This window comes from Zalophus californianus, chromosome 9 (assembly GCF_009762305.2).
Source record: "Zalophus californianus isolate mZalCal1 chromosome 9, mZalCal1.pri.v2, whole genome shotgun sequence".
In the NCBI taxonomy this organism is placed as follows: domain Eukaryota; kingdom Metazoa; phylum Chordata; class Mammalia; order Carnivora; family Otariidae; genus Zalophus; species Zalophus californianus.
This window is the reverse complement of record NC_045603.1, coordinates 3785193-3802407: the sequence shown is the minus strand read 5'-3', so window position 1 is coordinate 3802407 and position 17215 is coordinate 3785193. Positions and strand designations below refer to the sequence as shown.

General features: G+C 46.4%; 1 protein-coding gene across 2 annotated transcripts in view; it reads left to right on the top strand.

Annotated features, from left to right (window-relative positions):
- The window catches only part of PPARA (peroxisome proliferator activated receptor alpha), a 61910-nt gene that overhangs the window by 27280 nt on the left and 17415 nt on the right, over positions 1-17215 (top strand). For both annotated transcript variants that reach the window (XM_027591609.1, XM_027591608.1), the window contains exon 3: positions 13876-14122. In XM_027591609.1, coding sequence (XP_027447410.1) covers positions 13915-14122 — 208 coding nt within the window. In that variant the 5' untranslated portion in view covers positions 13876-13914. The remainder of the gene's footprint in view (positions 1-13875; positions 14123-17215) is intronic.

Here is a 17215-nt window from a genome sequence, read left to right as displayed (position 1 = left end):
AAACTACAGTATCTGAGATTAAAAATAACACCAAGTAGGATTAGATGCAGAGGAGACATTGCAAAAGAAAAAATTCATGAACTTGAAGGCATAGCAATAGAAAATAAAATGACACACACACAGAAAAAATAATTTAAAAAGATGAAAACACCATCAATGAACAGTAGAACAGCAGCTTAATATATGTATAATTGGAGACCCTGGAAAAAAGTGGGGGACAGAAAAAATATTTGAAAAACAATGGGGTCAATTCATTGGAATGATTTAACAATCCTAGAAGTTTATGCATCTAATAACAGCTCCTTAAAATACATGAAGCAAAAACTGATGGAACTGCAAGGAGAAATAGACAAATATGCAGGTATAGTCAGAGATCATTCATAGAACAAATATAGAGGATATCAGCAAAGATACAGAAGATTTGAGCAATACCAACTGGATCTAACTGACATTTATCTATAAGACATTCCACCCAACAACAGCAGAATAGACACGATTTTCAAACACATGTAGAACATTTACCAAGATACATCATGTTCTGGGCCATAACACAAGTTTCAATAAATTTAAATAAATTCAAGTCATACAAAGTAGACTCTCTGGCTGTAATGGAATTAAGTTAGAAATCAATAACATAAACATGATTGGGAAATCAAGAAATATTTGGGAACTGACACACTTCCCAATAATCCATGGGTCGATAAAGAAATCAAAAAAGAAATTAGAAAGTACTTTGGACTGAATGAAAATAAAAGCAACATATGGAAATTTGTGGGATCCTGCTGTAGCAGTACTTAAGTGGAAATTTATAACACTAAACACCTATATTAGAAAAGAAGGAAGGACTCAAACAATGACCTTAAGAAACTAGGAAAAGAAAATTAAATCCAATGTAAGCAGACAAAAGGGAATAATAAAGATCCAAGTGGAATTTGATGAATAGAAAACCAAAACACAATGGAGAAAATCAATGAAACACAAGACTGGTTCTTTGAGAAGATAAATAAAATTGATAAAATTGATAAACCTCTAGCCTGGCTGATCCAGAACAGGAAGAAAAGTCACGGACCAATATCTGGACCAAGGGAGGCAACATCACCACAGATTCTACAGATATCAAAAGGATAACAAGAGAATATTATAAACAACTTTATGCCAGTACATTTGACAACTCTGATGAAAAGGACAAATTACTTCCAAAACTGAACTCAAGAAGAAATAGATCACCTGACAAGCCCTACATCTAGTAAATAAATATAATTTGTACTTAAAAACCCTCCCCCGAAGAAACTCTGGGCTCAGATGGCTTCACTGGTAGATTCGACCAAATATCTAGGGAATAAATAATACAAATTCTACACAAAAATATTCCAGAAAATCAAAGAGGTGGAAGTACTGTGCAGCTCATTCTAGGAGGCCAGCATTATCTGATACCAAAACCAGACAAAGGCATTTCAAGTAAAGAAAATTAAAGCCTAATATCCCTTATGAACATAGATGCAAAAGTTCCAAACAAAATTTTAGGACAGTGAATTCAATGATATATAAAAGAATGTTATATGATAGCCAAGTGGGGTTCAGCCCAGGAATGCAAGGATGGTTTGACAGTAAAAAAAAAACAACAACAACAACAACATGTAATTCACCATTTTAACAGAATGAAAAAAAACTGTATAATTATTTAATAGATGGAGAAAACATATTTGCTAAAATTCCACAATTGTTACTAATAAAACAACTGATTTTTTTTACAAAGGTACAAAGGCAATACTGTCAAGAAATCTTATGTTGAGACTATCTTTTCAACAAATTGTGCCAGCATAATTGGCTATCCATATGCCCCAAATGAACTTTGATCCATACCATTTTTGTATATGAACCCAAAGTAGATTATAGTTCTAAATGTAAAATCTAAAACTCTAAAATTTCTAAAATAAGCACAGGAGAAAACCTTCATAACCGTGGGTTAGGCAAAGATTTTGTAAATATGACACCAATAACACAATCTGTAAAAGAAAAATTGATAAATTGGACTTCATTGGAATGAACCGTTTGCTCTTCAGAGGACAGTTTTAGGAGAATGAAAACACAAATTATAGACTGAGAAAAAAAATCTTTGTAAAGCATAAACCTGATAAGGGACTTATATCCAGAATACGGGGGGGGGGGGAGGGGGGGGAAACAACCTCTGAAAATTCACCTACAAGAAAATAAACAACCCAGTTTTTTAAATGGAGAAGAGATTGGAACAGACACTTCACCAAAGAAGGTGTATGGATAGCAGTGTGAAAATGCTCCACATCATTCGTTTACGACTTTCACGGTGATGGTATAATACCACGATCTACCCATTAGAACAACTCAGAGAGAAAGACCGTCAACTGTTGGCTATGGTGTGGAGGGACTGAAGCTCTCGAACACTGCTGGTGGGAATGTAAAATGACACACACACTTTGGAAAAGACGTTGGCAGTTTCTTAAAAGATGAAACAAACACCTGCTGTATGATGCAACAATTCCATGACCAGATATTTAGCCAATGGAAAGAAAGCATATGTCCACCCAGAGACTGTGTGTGGGTGTTTATAGCTGCTTTATTTATAACAGCCCAAACTTGGAAACGATTCAAACATCCATCACTGGTAAATGGGTGATCAAACTGTGGCTAGCTGTATATTGGAATATTATTTTGCAATAAAGAAAAATGAGCAATTGATAATGCATGACGACGTGGATGAATCTCAAAATAATTATGCTGAGTGAAAGAAGCCAGGCAAAATGGGCATATACTGTATGATTCTATTTATATAAAACTCAGGAAGATGCAGTGACAGAAAGCAGGTCAGTGGGGACCAGAGTATGGAGGACAAAAGGGAGGCATGACCGAAGGGCACAAGGAAACGTTTGGGGTAATGGATACGTTCATTATCTGGAAGATGGTGGTGGTTTCACAGGTGTAATACATATGTCAAAACTTACCGAACTGAATACTTTAAATATGTACAGGTTGTTGTATGCCCCTTACATGACATTCATAAAGCTGATTTTAGAAACAGAACAAAGCAACTGGCTCCTGGTCAGCACTAGCCCTGAAGCGTCAGTTCTGAGGTCTTCCTTTGAGCCTCAAGTGGCCCCACATGAAGATACTTACAGACGAGACTCCATCTGCTGGCTGACAGGATGGTTCTCCACTAGTTATGCAAACATTTAGCAGCCTAAGTACTGGGGATTCCAGTAAGCCCCACATTTCATTTTGCCTTCAGTTGAAACCTCTACTCTTTATTTTATGTTTTAAAGATTTATTTATTTTAGAGAGTGAGAGAGGAGGGGGAGGGGCAGAGGGAGAGAGAGAGAGAATCCCAAGCAGACTCCACGCTGAGCACGAAGCCCTTCATGGGGCTCAGTCCCAGGACTCTGAGATCATGACCTGAGCCAAAATCAAGAGTCAGACGCTTCAACCAACTGAGCCACTCAGGGACTCCTCCAGTCTTTATTTTAAAAACAAATTAGAGCAATGCTGGCTTGTTTTTTTCTCACCTCTAAACTTTACAAGGACTCTAGCAAAGGATTACATTGGCACAGTGGAGCGTGCGCTCAGCATAGGTGAACTGGGAAGGGGAGCCCTTGCAGGTAGTCAGGAACCAGATTATCACATCTCGAAATCACTGGTAGTAGGATTTGAAGCCACAAACATTAGCTCTGGGACACGTAACGCAGAGGACAGTTGCATGGTGCTTTGGAGCAGAAACCAAGGCAGCCTGTCTGGGTTCGAACCGCAGCTTCACTGGTTGTGTGACCCTGGGCATGTTATTGTCACCACTCTGTCCTGCAGTTTTCTTGTCAGTAGAGTAAGCATATTAGGAGTGTCCACCTTATGGGGTTGTTTGGAGACTGAAGTGCGTTCATACAGTCTCGGCACGCAATAAGGGTCCCAGAAGTGCTCCTGCCATCGTCAACGTCATCAGAATCTCTACTGGATAGTGGTGTTGTGTCCGGATAATGGCCAACGATGACCAGGTCCTAAAGCTGGCCCAAAGGGGTCTGTAAAACTATGCTGACCTGAAGCGTACAAGCAACATTTGCTGCTCGACAAGTTAGACGGCTGGAAAATGTGTCATTCCAGAGTTGAACTCCAGACCTGTACAAAAAACCATGTCCACCAAGAATTCCCCCCAGAACAAGGCAAGTGCCAAGCATTACGGAGGGAGAGAGTCCAGAGTCCCAGAGACACAGCCACCACATGAAAAGAATGCATAGGATCTTTTCTACCTGCCCACCTGATGGATGGCTTATCTGAAGATTTAGTAATGAGTTGGAAGCAATTTTCCTTCGGCATTCTAGAAGGTTTGACCTGTTCTTTCGTCTCTAGCACTCTTGAGAAACCCAAAAGCATCTGGTATTTGATCTTTTGCACGAGACATGTCCTCCCTCTTTGGAAAGCCTGTGGGATCTTGTAGGAGCTTCTCTTTGTCCCCAGTGTGTGCTGGAGCCCTCTGCAATGAGCTTGGGGTGGGTCTGTGTTCACCCACGCTGTGGTGGACCTGGTGGACTCTCCCACTGCCTTCATTTCTGAGAAACGTTCTTGAGCTCATCTGCCACTGCTTTCCTGTGCTCACCTCCCTCACCCGGGCCTCCTGCTGTTCGCCTGGCCTGCTGGCTGCCCCCTGGCTTTCTCCCTCATCTCAGAAGCCTCCATCTGAGCACTCTTGATTAAGTTTGTGATGGTGCTTCTTTAATTCCCAGGAGAGCTTTCAGTTCTCTGACTGTTCCTTTTTATGGCATATTCCTCTCTTCCCACGAAGGCGGTGTCTTATCTTTCCAGGGATATTAATACCAGTTCCCCTGGTTTTGTTCTTTTCTTCCTCCTGTATTCTGTTTCTCCAAGTCGATCTTTCCGGATTTGTTGGTTGGTTGGCTCTTGCTTTCCTGTCTGAGGCCTTCCTCGGAAAAAGTCTGGTATTTTGGGCTTGTCTACCTCCATGTGAAAGTGAGGAGCTTAAAAGTTGGCTGGGGTCGTGGGCAGAGGGTAGGGAGGGTCACAGCCAGCTTGCTGCAGAGGTCAGCCTGGGAGGGGACAGCCCCCGCTGTGCCCATGGCTGGCGTCTGCAGGCGTTCCCCCTTAAGGGAAGACCTTCCCAGGTGAGATGTTTCAGGCCCCCGCCATGGGGGCAGGTGGAGGGTGGGAGGCGCCCAGCAGAATGGGGGCGGGGCTGTGGTCCGGCTGCCCCTTCTACCCCTCCCCAGTTACGAGGAACTTCTCAAGTGTAAGAGCGATGTCCTCGTCAGCTGTGTCTTAAATGCCCATTACAGTCCACGCACAGACTGATAAAGCAGAGAGACACAACATCTTGGTGTCAGAAGAAATACAATTCTAGTATCATATGTCTATTATGTAAATAGAACCAGTGCAGAGAGGAAGTGTTTCCTTTCCCTCTATGCTTATGGAGAAGGATGAAACCAGCGAAAACATTATATGAACTACCCCATATTGGGGCTTTTTTCTTACTTTGGTCTACTTTGCCATAGAGCGGAACACAGAATGAGAACGAGCAGACACCCGTCGTTCAGTTTAGTCAGAAAAGCTGAAGGCAGGGTGCCTGGGTGGCTCAGCTGATTAGGCGACTGCCTTCGGCTCAGGTCATGATCCTGGAGTCCCGGGACCGAGCCCCACATCGGGCTCCCTGCTCAGCGGGGAGTCTGCTTCTCCCTCTGGCCCTCCCCCCTCTCATGCTCTCTCTCTCTCTCGTTCTCTTTCTCAAATACATAAATAAAATCTTTTAAAAAAAAAAAGCTGAAAGCAGAAAACTCTGAAGACACATTTACTGTCTTTGTTACGTAGCATTATTTACAAAGTTGTCATGAAAGCAGTTCTCACCTGGCAGAAAGTTGACCCATATTGGAAAAGTCATTCTTCTTTCCAGGGATGTTGGAAATGGTTCCACGGGCGAGTGGGTGCTGCGTGCTCAGAGCATTGCTGCAGAGGCTATGCCCTCATCAGAGACTCCTGGCATTGGCCATTTCCTGTAACTTTATAAATAGAGTGAGAAGTGTTTTTCCTTGGAGTTCCCTTAGTTCAGAACTCTACTGTTGACCCCGTTCTCCTCTTCCCATGCTGCTTTTTGCCAGACTTGGAAGAAGTGGAAATGCATACAGAACTTGTCTGCTCTGGCAAAACACAACACCATGGCCTTAATCTGAAAACTGAAGGAGGAAGTCCAAGGAGAAAGGTTTAAAAATGGGCACATCTTTTTTTATCAACTTCCTGAAATCATAAAACCAAAGTTAACCTCCAGGACATAGCACTACCCCAGAAGTAATTGTCTTTCTACTCAGTTACTCTTGATCTTGAGCGAATTGGACTTCCATTGAGTTGTCCCCTAGGAGTTAAAGATAAAAGGGCTTTTTTCTTTAAAGCTAGTCTTGCATGTCTGGCTGAGACTCTAGAGGCTACAGGGTTGGCAGGACAGAAATACATCCGTAGGCTGGACGCTGCTGGTCACCCTGTGTGATCTGCTCCAGTCTGAGTCATTGGTTTAAGTGATGGACGTGAATCCTTGTGGGTCTCAGGCCTCTGTTTTTAGGTACTGGTAGGGCTTTCCCCCCTTACTTTTGTGTTCAGCTCAGTGCATTCAAGGGTGTGTTTTGTGCATACACTTGAATGAGGCCTGGTCTTGCCTCTGGGGATGGTATTGTTTGGGGGAGGGCCACGTGCCCGTCATTCTGCAAACATTCAGAACAACCTGCTGCACAGATAGAATTGACGCTGACCACGGGTACTGAAACCTTGACTCTAAGAAGTGTGGTCATGTATCCCAGGTCACACACTGTACTGCCCTGTCCCCTGAGGGTGGGACTTGCATCCTCCCTAGCCGCTGCCAAGAACCGTAGAGGAGAACGCTGCTGGCTGCCCGGTGACTTCCCAGAGGTGGTGGGGAGACTAGAGGGGTCGAGCCTGGGTGTCCCTCAGAAACCCTGCGGCTGCTTTACCATGGCCCTCTCTGTCTTTCCACCGGTCACAGCTCCCTCCGCTTGGGAAACCTACCCTCCTCCTGCTGTCCTGGATTCCATGGATGTGACCTCATGCTCCCAGGTGCCTGAGCCAGAGCATAGGTTTATCGTTGACTCTGTCCCGCATCCAGCTGCGGGGAGCCACCATGTTAGCCCCATGTGTTCTGCCGGTCCTCCCTCCCAACACCCCTCCTGGGGATGGTTGGTCTCGTAAGGACTCTGGCTGCTTCTCATCCCGTCCCCCTTAAAAGCAGGTACCACCCTGTGGCCAGGACGTTGTAATGCAGGTGTTGCCATGCCCCACGGCTGCTCAGCACCCTGCCCTGACTCCCACGGCTCAGAGGCCGAGGACCACATCCCTGCCCGCGATGAGCTGTGATGCACCGCCACCACCCGCCTCTCCTGCTTCTGCTGATCATCCCTCGCCACATCCCCCTGTGCTGCATCGGCAATGGTCACAAAATCTCTGTGTCCCCCTGCCTCAGGGGTAGGATGCATTCCCCCGTCACTGGGATCCGAGCTTGCCTTGTGACGTGCCCTGAGCCACAGCACGTGGCAGAAGTGACACAGAAGTAACACTGCAGGGCTTACACGTGTGGTTATGCAGTCCCCACACTCACCGTGGAGTACTGTGCATCTGAAGACTCTGAAGACGGGGCCCAAACTGCTGACCCGCAAACTTGGGAAGCACGTATACTGGTTGTGTTTCAAGCCACTATGTTGCAGGTTGTTTGTTACGCAGCAGCATGGAACTGACAAGTCTCAGAGCGGATGGTGTGGCCCTTCTCAGCTGTTTACTGATGATGCTTTAGGTCACCGCGCACATGGCTGCTCCCTTAGCCTCGTTCCTGTCACTGTTTTCTGCATTGCTTTCTCGTCATCTTTCAGGATTCAACGCGGGCATCCCCTCCTTCAAGGAGCCTTTCTGGACCCCCCTTCACCCTGCCCCCCCCAGGATTCCCCACATTTCAGCCTCTGCAGGCGTGTTTGTTCGTGTCTCCTCCCCTGTGAGCGGGATGAGTTCTTTACCTCTCTGAACTGCTGGGTTTCTCTTCTGGAAATGGGGCGGATACCACCTGCCCTGCCCGGGTCCTGGGGAACTTAGCACAGCACATCTGGCTGTTACTGGGGCGATGCTCAGCCAGTGCTTCTGGCTCCCTCTCTGCCCTGGGGCTGGGGGTCCCTCCTGGGCTGAGACTGCCTCTTCCAGTGTCTTGTCCAGGGTTAAGCCAGTCACCAGCTCAGGTGGACCCTCACGTGTTTCCGGAAGTTCATAAAACATGGTCTCCCCACCCAAAGGTGACCAGCATCGGTTGAGCCCAAAAAATGAAGGCTCAGCCTCACAGAGTTGGCTGTTGGGTGTCTGATGTCGTTCTGCCCTCACCAGGCAGGGCCTCCCTTGTTCCCAAATGTCATCATTTGGTGTTGTCCCAGGGGAGGCCCAGGGTCCTCTCGCTTCTCTGCCCCCTGCTGGGTACATGCATCAGTGCTGGGCTTCTGTCTGCATCAGAGCAGAGCTTTTGTGTGGCAAACACGAGTCTCATCTCCAGTGACTACCAATTCTTTCGACAAGCTTTTCAGCTCAGATTTCATTTTGCAACAGGCACACGATGTGTGTGAAGTTACAGCTTTCCCTGTAATTATTTTAATTTCACCACCACCAAAAGTAAGATGAGATTTAAAAACAAGAGCCCCGGTTTCAGGAAAATGGGAAGTTTGCCGGGTTTGAAGTGAAGGTAGATACTATCATCCAGTGTGAGCTTTGTGGGAAACTGGCAGTTTCCTTGAAAGTGTTTGGGAACATTCTTCTTGCACCTTTTTCTTTGTTTAAAGATTTATTTATTTATTTTAGGGGGAGAGATAGAGCATGAGCGGGAGGGGCAGAGGGAGAGGGAATCTCAGGCAGACTCTGTGCTGAGCAGGGAGCCTGACGCGGGGCTCGATCCCACGACCCCGAGATGATGGCCTGAGCCAACACCAAGAGCCAGACACTCAGGCCCGTCCACCCAGGCGCCCCTCTTCTTGGACCTTTAAAGATGAAGGTGCAGAGACTCATAGCCATTTTCACACACCAAATTCTTTTGATTACAAAATGCTGATGCATTAGGTGTCGTTGGGGAAGATCTTAGATGTCCCCAGATAAATCTGTGTGGTGTGCAAACTACTCCTAATTACCCCGCCTTTGGCTTAACTCATTAAAACACCCACTGCCACACTCCGGTGCTCTGCTTCAGATTCTATCGGAGGCATTTTCTGCACTGGTTTTGGAAGCGCGTTAATCATTAGGCAGGTGGCAGTGGTTAATCAATGTCTATGAACTTTTGGTGCTGGGTGAAGGTACAGAGGGCTTTGTAGTGCTTCTCTGTTTATTTTGAAATGTTATTTTAAATGCTAGCCCAACAAATTCAGCTGAAAGCTCTAAATATTAAAGATCTAAAAGGTATACAGAGAAGTATAAAGAATCTGACAAGGTGTTGAATTACAGTTGGTGGAAAATGGAAAAATTCCTTGCCTGATAGCTCATGGAAATGGTACTGCTCTGACAAAAATCCCATCCTTTGCCTTAGGACCACTAAGTGAAGTCTTATCAGACAATTTCGCCAACAGAAAATGTAAATAGGTTTCTATAAGGTGGCATTAGTAAGCACATTAAGTATAATTCGAGGGGGTTTTACAGTGTAATAAGTTAGGGTTGCTTACAGAAAGAGAAGTAGTAGCAAAGTAGAAGTCCCAGGTTTGGTATTATGTATTCGGACACTTTTGTGTCAAATACAAGTGCTGGGTAGGGGAAATTCAAGCCCAGCTCCATCTGTTCTTTCTCTTGAGTATCTGATACCACAGCATGTAAAACTATTTTGACAGTTGGGCCAATATCGAGCTGTTATTTAGTATTTAATTTCAGAAAATACTTACGAAGGGCCTGGCAGGTCCAAGAAACTCCATTAGTAATGTAGGGGTGCAGAGATGGGTCAGACCCTGTCACAGCCCCAGGAGCCAACAAGGACGTGATTCTTCCTTGGCCTTTGATTCCAAGCATTTGATGAGGTGAAAGTCAAAGCACCCTACTTTATGTTAGCACAGAACTTCTCCCACGTTCTCTGTTGCTTCTAAGGTGGAAAGTCAGTTGATCATCCATTCATGCCCTAACCCCAAGGCCTCTCCTTCGGGGTAAAGGGGCTGATGGCTGGCAGCCCCGCTCCCTCCATCCCTGTTTGACACAAGCTCTTTCCTGCCAACTTGGAACTTTGTTGTTCACTATGGAGCTTAGACTTACGTTTCCCTCTTATATGCTTTGTATTTAAGTTCTGATGTGCAAATTTTTGATCACTTTCCCAACGCAGAACCATGCCGACTTCTGATCTAGATATCCTTACGTGCTGTTGTCTTTGGACACGCTGGGTTCGTCTGTGCCATCTGGGTGATGGCAGGCCGCACTTGCTAACACAGAGCCCGGGGAGTCTTCACAGACTTTCACCGAGTTACTGCTGGGGTAACCTGCGGGGGCACATGCTATGCCCACCTTAGCTAAGCGCTGGAAACAGAAACTGGACACCTCCTGCACCATAAGGATTGTGCAAGAACTATGGATACAGGGATTAGCAAAATACATTCTCTGCCCTCAAGGCAGATGTGAAACGTTCTCATGCTACATATAATTGGGGCTCTGTCAGAATCCAGCCCAGGTGCTGCGGGAACCCAGAGGAGGGTATATTGGGCCCTGCTTGGCTTCACAGAGTAAGAGCTCATCATGCCATTAGCAACTCATTTTAGCCTAATCTTTTAAAAAGTCATGCCATCTAAGAGTTGGTGATTTGAAAGTACTATATGGTGAAGGTTGTGGGTCACTGTTGAAATCCTTCCAGTGCTTCACCTGCCCTCAGTGACACAAAATGGTAATAGTTTCTACGTCTCCTTCTTGCTGCCTCTCTTTCCCTTCTTTCCTTCTTTCTTGTCATTTCTTTCTTTCTTTTTTTTTTTTAATGTTCTATAATTTTTGGATACTCTGCTCAAAGGAATATTCTGATTGGTAAATGCTCTACTGAGACCTAAAAGGAGAATTTCAGCAGTTTACATTCGAGTTTCTGAAATAACAAGATGCAGCTCTAACACTTAAGTTGGGTGAGAAAGAAAAGATGTGTTGAGAGAGCGCGCCGGTGGGCCTCGGGTTCGGGAAGGACTGTCAGGATTACACGGAACATGCATCTTGGTGGGAGCCGGGCGGGGAGCTCCGCCATCCTTTCCCCAGACTCTCGGCCCCCCGTGGAAGCCTCTCTGCGTGAGGAAACCGAAGACCCACTGGAGTTCTGCTGGCCTTCTCGGCTTTTCCTCCAGCCGTTTGTCTCACCTCCTTGGCCAGCCTGGGAGCGGCTGAGAAAAGAGATCATCTGATGTGCCTGTCTGTCCCTCCAGAGCACCCGGGGTGGAGGACACCATAACCGGCATCTGGTTTGCTCTCCTCGAGGAACTGGGCAGTGGCCGTGCCATGTGGACTTTAGAGCCAGACTTCCTGTGATATTTCTGCTGCTTGAGCAGAACCCACAGTGATGGGGGTAGGGCCCGGAGCCGGGGCACGCCGGGAGCCACAGGGCAGGTGGGCTGGGGTGTGTCCCCAGCTGCCTGGGCTCTCAACCTGGGGATGCCGTCAAAGGGAGCCCTGCCTTATCTGCTCCAGCCAGAAGCAAGAAAGGGCCAGTGTGTTCAGTGATCTGTGCAAACACCAGTCCTCTGGCCAGAGTTCAGGACAGTGTTGCCTCACTCTGCAGAGGGATTTTATCTTGTTAGCTCTTCATTAACAGCAAGACCGACGTTCCCCTAAGTAAGTCTCAGGTATGCTTTAAAAGCAACTAAATAGTAAAACGCTAAGAGTGTTCTAACTCCCTGAGTGTAATGACAAGGAAACGAACATCATTTTATAATCAAAGATCAGTTCTTCCAGCTTTGACACTCCTGGTTGGAAGACAGAATATTTGCAAGGGGAAAAAGGCTACTGTCTACACACGGGTTCCCTTGCAGCACTGGGGGTCTGATGAGGAGGTGGTCATAGCCCCACTGACCGCACGGCTTCTGCCCGGCTAGCTGATACGTACTGGGCTCAACTTTATGGTTAATATTGTACTCTAGTGAATACAGTTTTTAATCTTTTGTTCATGGTGAAAAATATTTTAAGTAATACCCCACTGTCTTGCTTGCCTTTTGAAGAAACCTGCCTTCAGATATAATGCAGAATGAAATATGATAGAAAAAAATGCACAGATTCACAGCCTGATTATAGAAATACAGATTACATAGAAAGTCCTTTAAATCTTATGAAAGGCTGATGGTTCTCTTTTATTTTTCCTGTGTGTTATTGTCAACCATGAGAACTTATTCTCCGAATTCTAAGCATGAGATGTGACTTTCACAAAAATGTGTGAATTGTACCCATTTTTCATTCCTAAAGGAAGTCAAAACATCCCTTCATCTTTGCACTTAAAGATATTTACTTGAAGCAGGGCTGCACTGTGAAAATGTTTTAGAAGAGTATGTTCCGCGGATTTGCCTTGGAATAGTGTTCTCACTCGGCCGGGCGAGCCTGGCGTCCTGTGGTCACCATGTGAGGGCAGCGCTTCGCGGTCAGCCCCTCGCGGTCAGCCCTGGCTGTTGATGGCAGGCACTTTCTCAGGGCCTCTTGGGGCCACTAGCCGTGGGCTTCACTGGGACCACTTCAGATGGGAAAGCAGTTCCCAAAAGCTAAATGTCACTGAGCGATGCATGACCGCCAGGCCCAGGGATGGACCTGAGGCAGGACCTCAGGAGGGCAGAGATGGGAGGGCAGTTCAGGCAACTGGACCTGCCACGCACCTGTGCACGCACGCCCCTGGTGTCTCTTTTTATGTGTCCCAGGTTCCCCTTCTTATAAGGCCACCAATCAGATCGGATCAGGGCCCGCTTTAAAAGACCGCATCTTAACATAAGTGCCTTTTCAAGACCCTCTCTCCAAATATAGCCACGTTCTGAGGTCTGGAGGGTCAGGATTCCAACACAGGAATGTTGGCAGGATACAGTTCAGCTCATAACAGTACCCACCCGGGGAGGATTCTGTTGTTTGCTGGCTGAAACAGTCTAGCTTTGTCAAGGACTCACCTAGTTGGGTTTTTTAAACTCTATGATGTATCTGCAAGTGCGCAATCATTTTTTAAGGAAAACCTGCGTGAGTTACCCCTGGGGTACAAGGAGAACCTAGAATATCGCACCAGGGTATCGTGTGCTGATGACTTGTCCCTCCTGCTCTCTCTGTGCCCCTCTGCTGAGCCACACTGGCCTGCTTTTTCCTAGAAGGCTTTCATTGTGGGGCTTTTGTGCTCGCTATTCGTTTGCTGGAACATTCTCCCCAGAGACCTCTGCGCAGCTCACCCTCTCAGGGCCTGCTGTCCCCGGATCGGCCGGGCAGTGTCCCCCTGTAAGGCAGTGTCCGCTCTCCATCTGCTCCTACTGTGCCGTCGGATCACCATTCAGTCCACACGTGTGTTTGTTTACTTGCTAACTGTCTATGTCCCCACCGAAACAGGTGTTCTAAGCAAGCGGGGACTTTGTGTCCCACTGCCGTTTCTCTCCAGCTCAGATCCGGTGGGTTGAGCTGAACACACCCTGTGCACTCAGTAGCAGGTGAATGATTCTCACAGGATCGGCTTTGTCTCCTTAAACAGCTTGTGTTGAAAGATTTTCATTTTCTGAGCATGCTTATCAAGAGGCATGCTGAGAAAAGGTGGTCAACACTGTTCCTTCTTAGATTATGAATTCAGTGGGTCGTCATGGGTAAAGGATGTTTTCACTGAAGGAAAAGTGTTCTTCTGTGTTTGTCTCACTGGTTACTGCTCTCTCCTCCTAGGTTGGGGCTCAGCTACATTTCCAGAACCATCTAGTCAAGATGGTAGACACAGAAAGTCCGATTTGCCCCCTCTCCCCACTCGAGGCTGATGATCTGGAAAGCCCATTATCTGAAGAATTTCTACAAGAAATGGGAAACATCCAGGAGATTTCTCAATCCATTGGTGAGGACAGTTCTGGAAGCTTTAGTTTCACAGAATACCAGTATTTAGGAAGCGGTCCAGGATCTGATGGATCTGTTATTACAGGTAAGTGTGCTGTTATCCCAAAAAGCTATATTTAGAAAAGTTCTTGTGTTGTTTTGTTTTGTTTTTTCCTGCAGAGAAAACTGTTCTCTTTAGCTGACAAAGAAGTCACATCTTTGTGCAATAAACTCTTTAAACATGATAAAGCATAACACCCAGTCCACTGGGCCTGGAGGGCTTTCAGGAGACATTGTGAGATACACAGTATGCCCCCTTTTAAAAGCTATACACAAATCAAATAATGCTTGAAATTCAGTTAAGGCAGTCAGCTACATTTCTAAAAAAAAATTCTGAGTTTCTATTTCTTTAAAGCAGAGGCTCCTAGTATAATAAAAAGGACGATTTTTTTTTTAAATCTGGAAACCTCCCTATTTTCTACACTGCATTAAGAACTGCAGGAAAGGGGCGCCTGGGTGGCTCAGTCGGTTAAGCATCCGACTCTTGGTTTCGGCTCAGGTCATGATATCAGGGTCCTGAGAGTGAGTCCCATGTTGGGCTCCGTGCTCAGTGCGGAGTCTGCTAAAGATTCTCTCTCCCTCTGCTCCTCCCTCTGCTCATGCGCACTCTCTCTAAAATAAATAAATAAAATCTTAAAAAAAAAAAAAAAGAACTGCAACAAGTATCAGCAGGGCGGATGCAAAGAAATAAAACATGGGGTCCACTCAGGTAACCTCTGCTATCACTGAGGAGAAACGGCAGAACGCACAATCCTTCCAGGCAACACTGAAGCTAGCCCGGGATAATGGGGTGTCAACTGTGCCCTCAATTGGACAAGGCTCCCTGTGTGGCAAGTCCTTACCCTGGAGCACATTTCCGCCCACCATCTCCTCGCTTATTCCTGCTCCAGGAAGATGATTCTCATGATGGAGCGCTGACTTTAGTGACAGTGGGAAAGGGGAGGTTCACGCTCTGCTGGGAACGGTGTACGCTGACGAAACCACTGTACACTGACGAAACCTCTGTAGCAAGAGTAGTGGAAGGTGCATGCACTCTCAACCCAGCAGGCCCGCTGGGGACAGACATCGTTTTAAAAGGAGACACATGGCAGCCGTATTTGGGATTGTGCATGCGGTGCGTGACATATGTTGTTGCCGTGCGCCGTGGTGACCTTCACGTTGGGGACGAATGAGAAGCAAGGGAAGCAGATAGATTGAGAAAGCTTCCTGCAGCAGAGTTCTTTATCATAACTTAAGAGAAAGAATTTGCTCCACCTGTATCAACTTGAATCCACGTAAGAAGCAACAATGAATGAAAATAAACAAGCTTGACAATACATTCTGTATGATTCCATTCGTGTAAGATCTCCAACACCGGACAGCGCTGAATGTGGTCGGTGGGTATGGGCACACATCTGGGAAAGCTCGTGCCAGTTTTATGATGCTGGTCCCCTGCAGAGAGGAAGGTGGGATTGGGCAGAGGGTCCCACCCGGACCTTAGCTCCCGTAGGTTGCACTTTAGACAGAAGGCATGAGGCAATGTGATAAAACATTACCTTTGTAAATCTGGGCGGCAGGGGTCCTACTGTATATTTTTCTGTATGTTTGAGATACTTTAAAGAAAAATAAAAGCAGCAGAAAGGAGCATTCCTGGCAGAAGGAAAGAGCATCTTGCGCAAAGCCTCACATAATCCTTGTAAAAACTCAGTGAGAAGACTGTTGTCGTTTTACAAGTGGAAATAAACTCACAGATATCAGGTAACGTGGCCTGGTCACACAGCTAGAAAGAGACCGTGCCAAGACCTGAGCCCATGCCCCTCAGCTGGCTCTGAAGCCATGTTCTTCGTACGAACATCCGTTTTGGCAGCAGTGTCCTTGACCCAGAAAATCAGGCATTGCACGATCCAAGCGAGACCCTGAGATGACGAGTTAATGGACTCTGTGGCCTTCCTGTCTGAACAGCCTTTGTAGTGACCCGAACAGACCTTTATAAATGGTTTGCGGTTTTTGTTTTAAGATTTTTTAAAATGATTTATTTATTTATTTATTTATTTGAGAGAGAGAGACAGAGAGAGCACAAGCAGAAGGAGAGGGAGAAGCAGACTCCCCAGCTGAGCTGGGAGCCCAACGTGGGGCTTGATCCCGGGACCTGGAGATCACGACCTGAGCTGAAGGCAGATGCTTAACCATCTGAGCCACCCAGGCGCCCCAGTGGTTTGCGTTTTGACTGCCTTTCTCATGATGTGTTTTTGAGGGAGTGAGCTTTGAGGGAAAGGAGCAGACGTCCAGGGTGATGGGAGCTTCCAGAAACAGCGAGGAAGGGGAGACAAGGAAAAGCCTCTGGGGTGTGGGATCACCTTGCAGAGCCTCGGTAGGTCGCCTCTTGGCTGACCTGTGCTACTGTCCGGGACAGTGACAGCCCAGGCTGCTGGGCACCATGGTAGCCACTGTGCACGCCTTGTCTCCCTGAACCCCAAGAGCAACGTTTGAGCTCGTTATTCTGTTTCTTTGAGTTAAGAGGTAGGGAGACAGACAGCTGGGACATGCTGGAGATGACAAGCTCAGAGTAGGAGAAAACCCAGGGTCAAACCCAGCTCTCAACCCCTCCACATGGGTCTTTGATTCAGCACATTGCAGACACACCACATGCTGTCCAGTTGTTTTCATGTACTATTTGTGGTTATACTGACTACCAGAAATTTCTTTTCTTCTGGATTTGAGAAGATTTATCTCTGTCCATTTCTTTCTTTTTTTTTTTTTAAAGAAGGCAGTTCCCCCCCCCACCCTTCTTTGGAAAACATATTGTTCATTTTATGATGAAAGATTCAAGGATACACTTTTCCTACAGGTCACACACACTCTCGAGGTCGTTCTCAAATAAGGAACTTGCGTGAGCAGGGTGGGCGTTCAGTTGTAAAACCTCTGGAAAGTTCTGTTCTAGCCATGGACAGGAATAGTGTTCAGACACCCACTTTCTCCAGGAAGGTAGAGTCCACAGTGGCCACTCGGCCTGGATTTTCTTTCTCCCAAGTCCTCACCCTCAAACAGGAGGGATCCGAAATTACGTTCTTCCAGTTTGTCTCAAGGTTGTCTTTTAGGTCATTGCCAAGAACTATGATCTAAAATGTATTCCTAAGCCATCTGAAAGCTCTGACACATA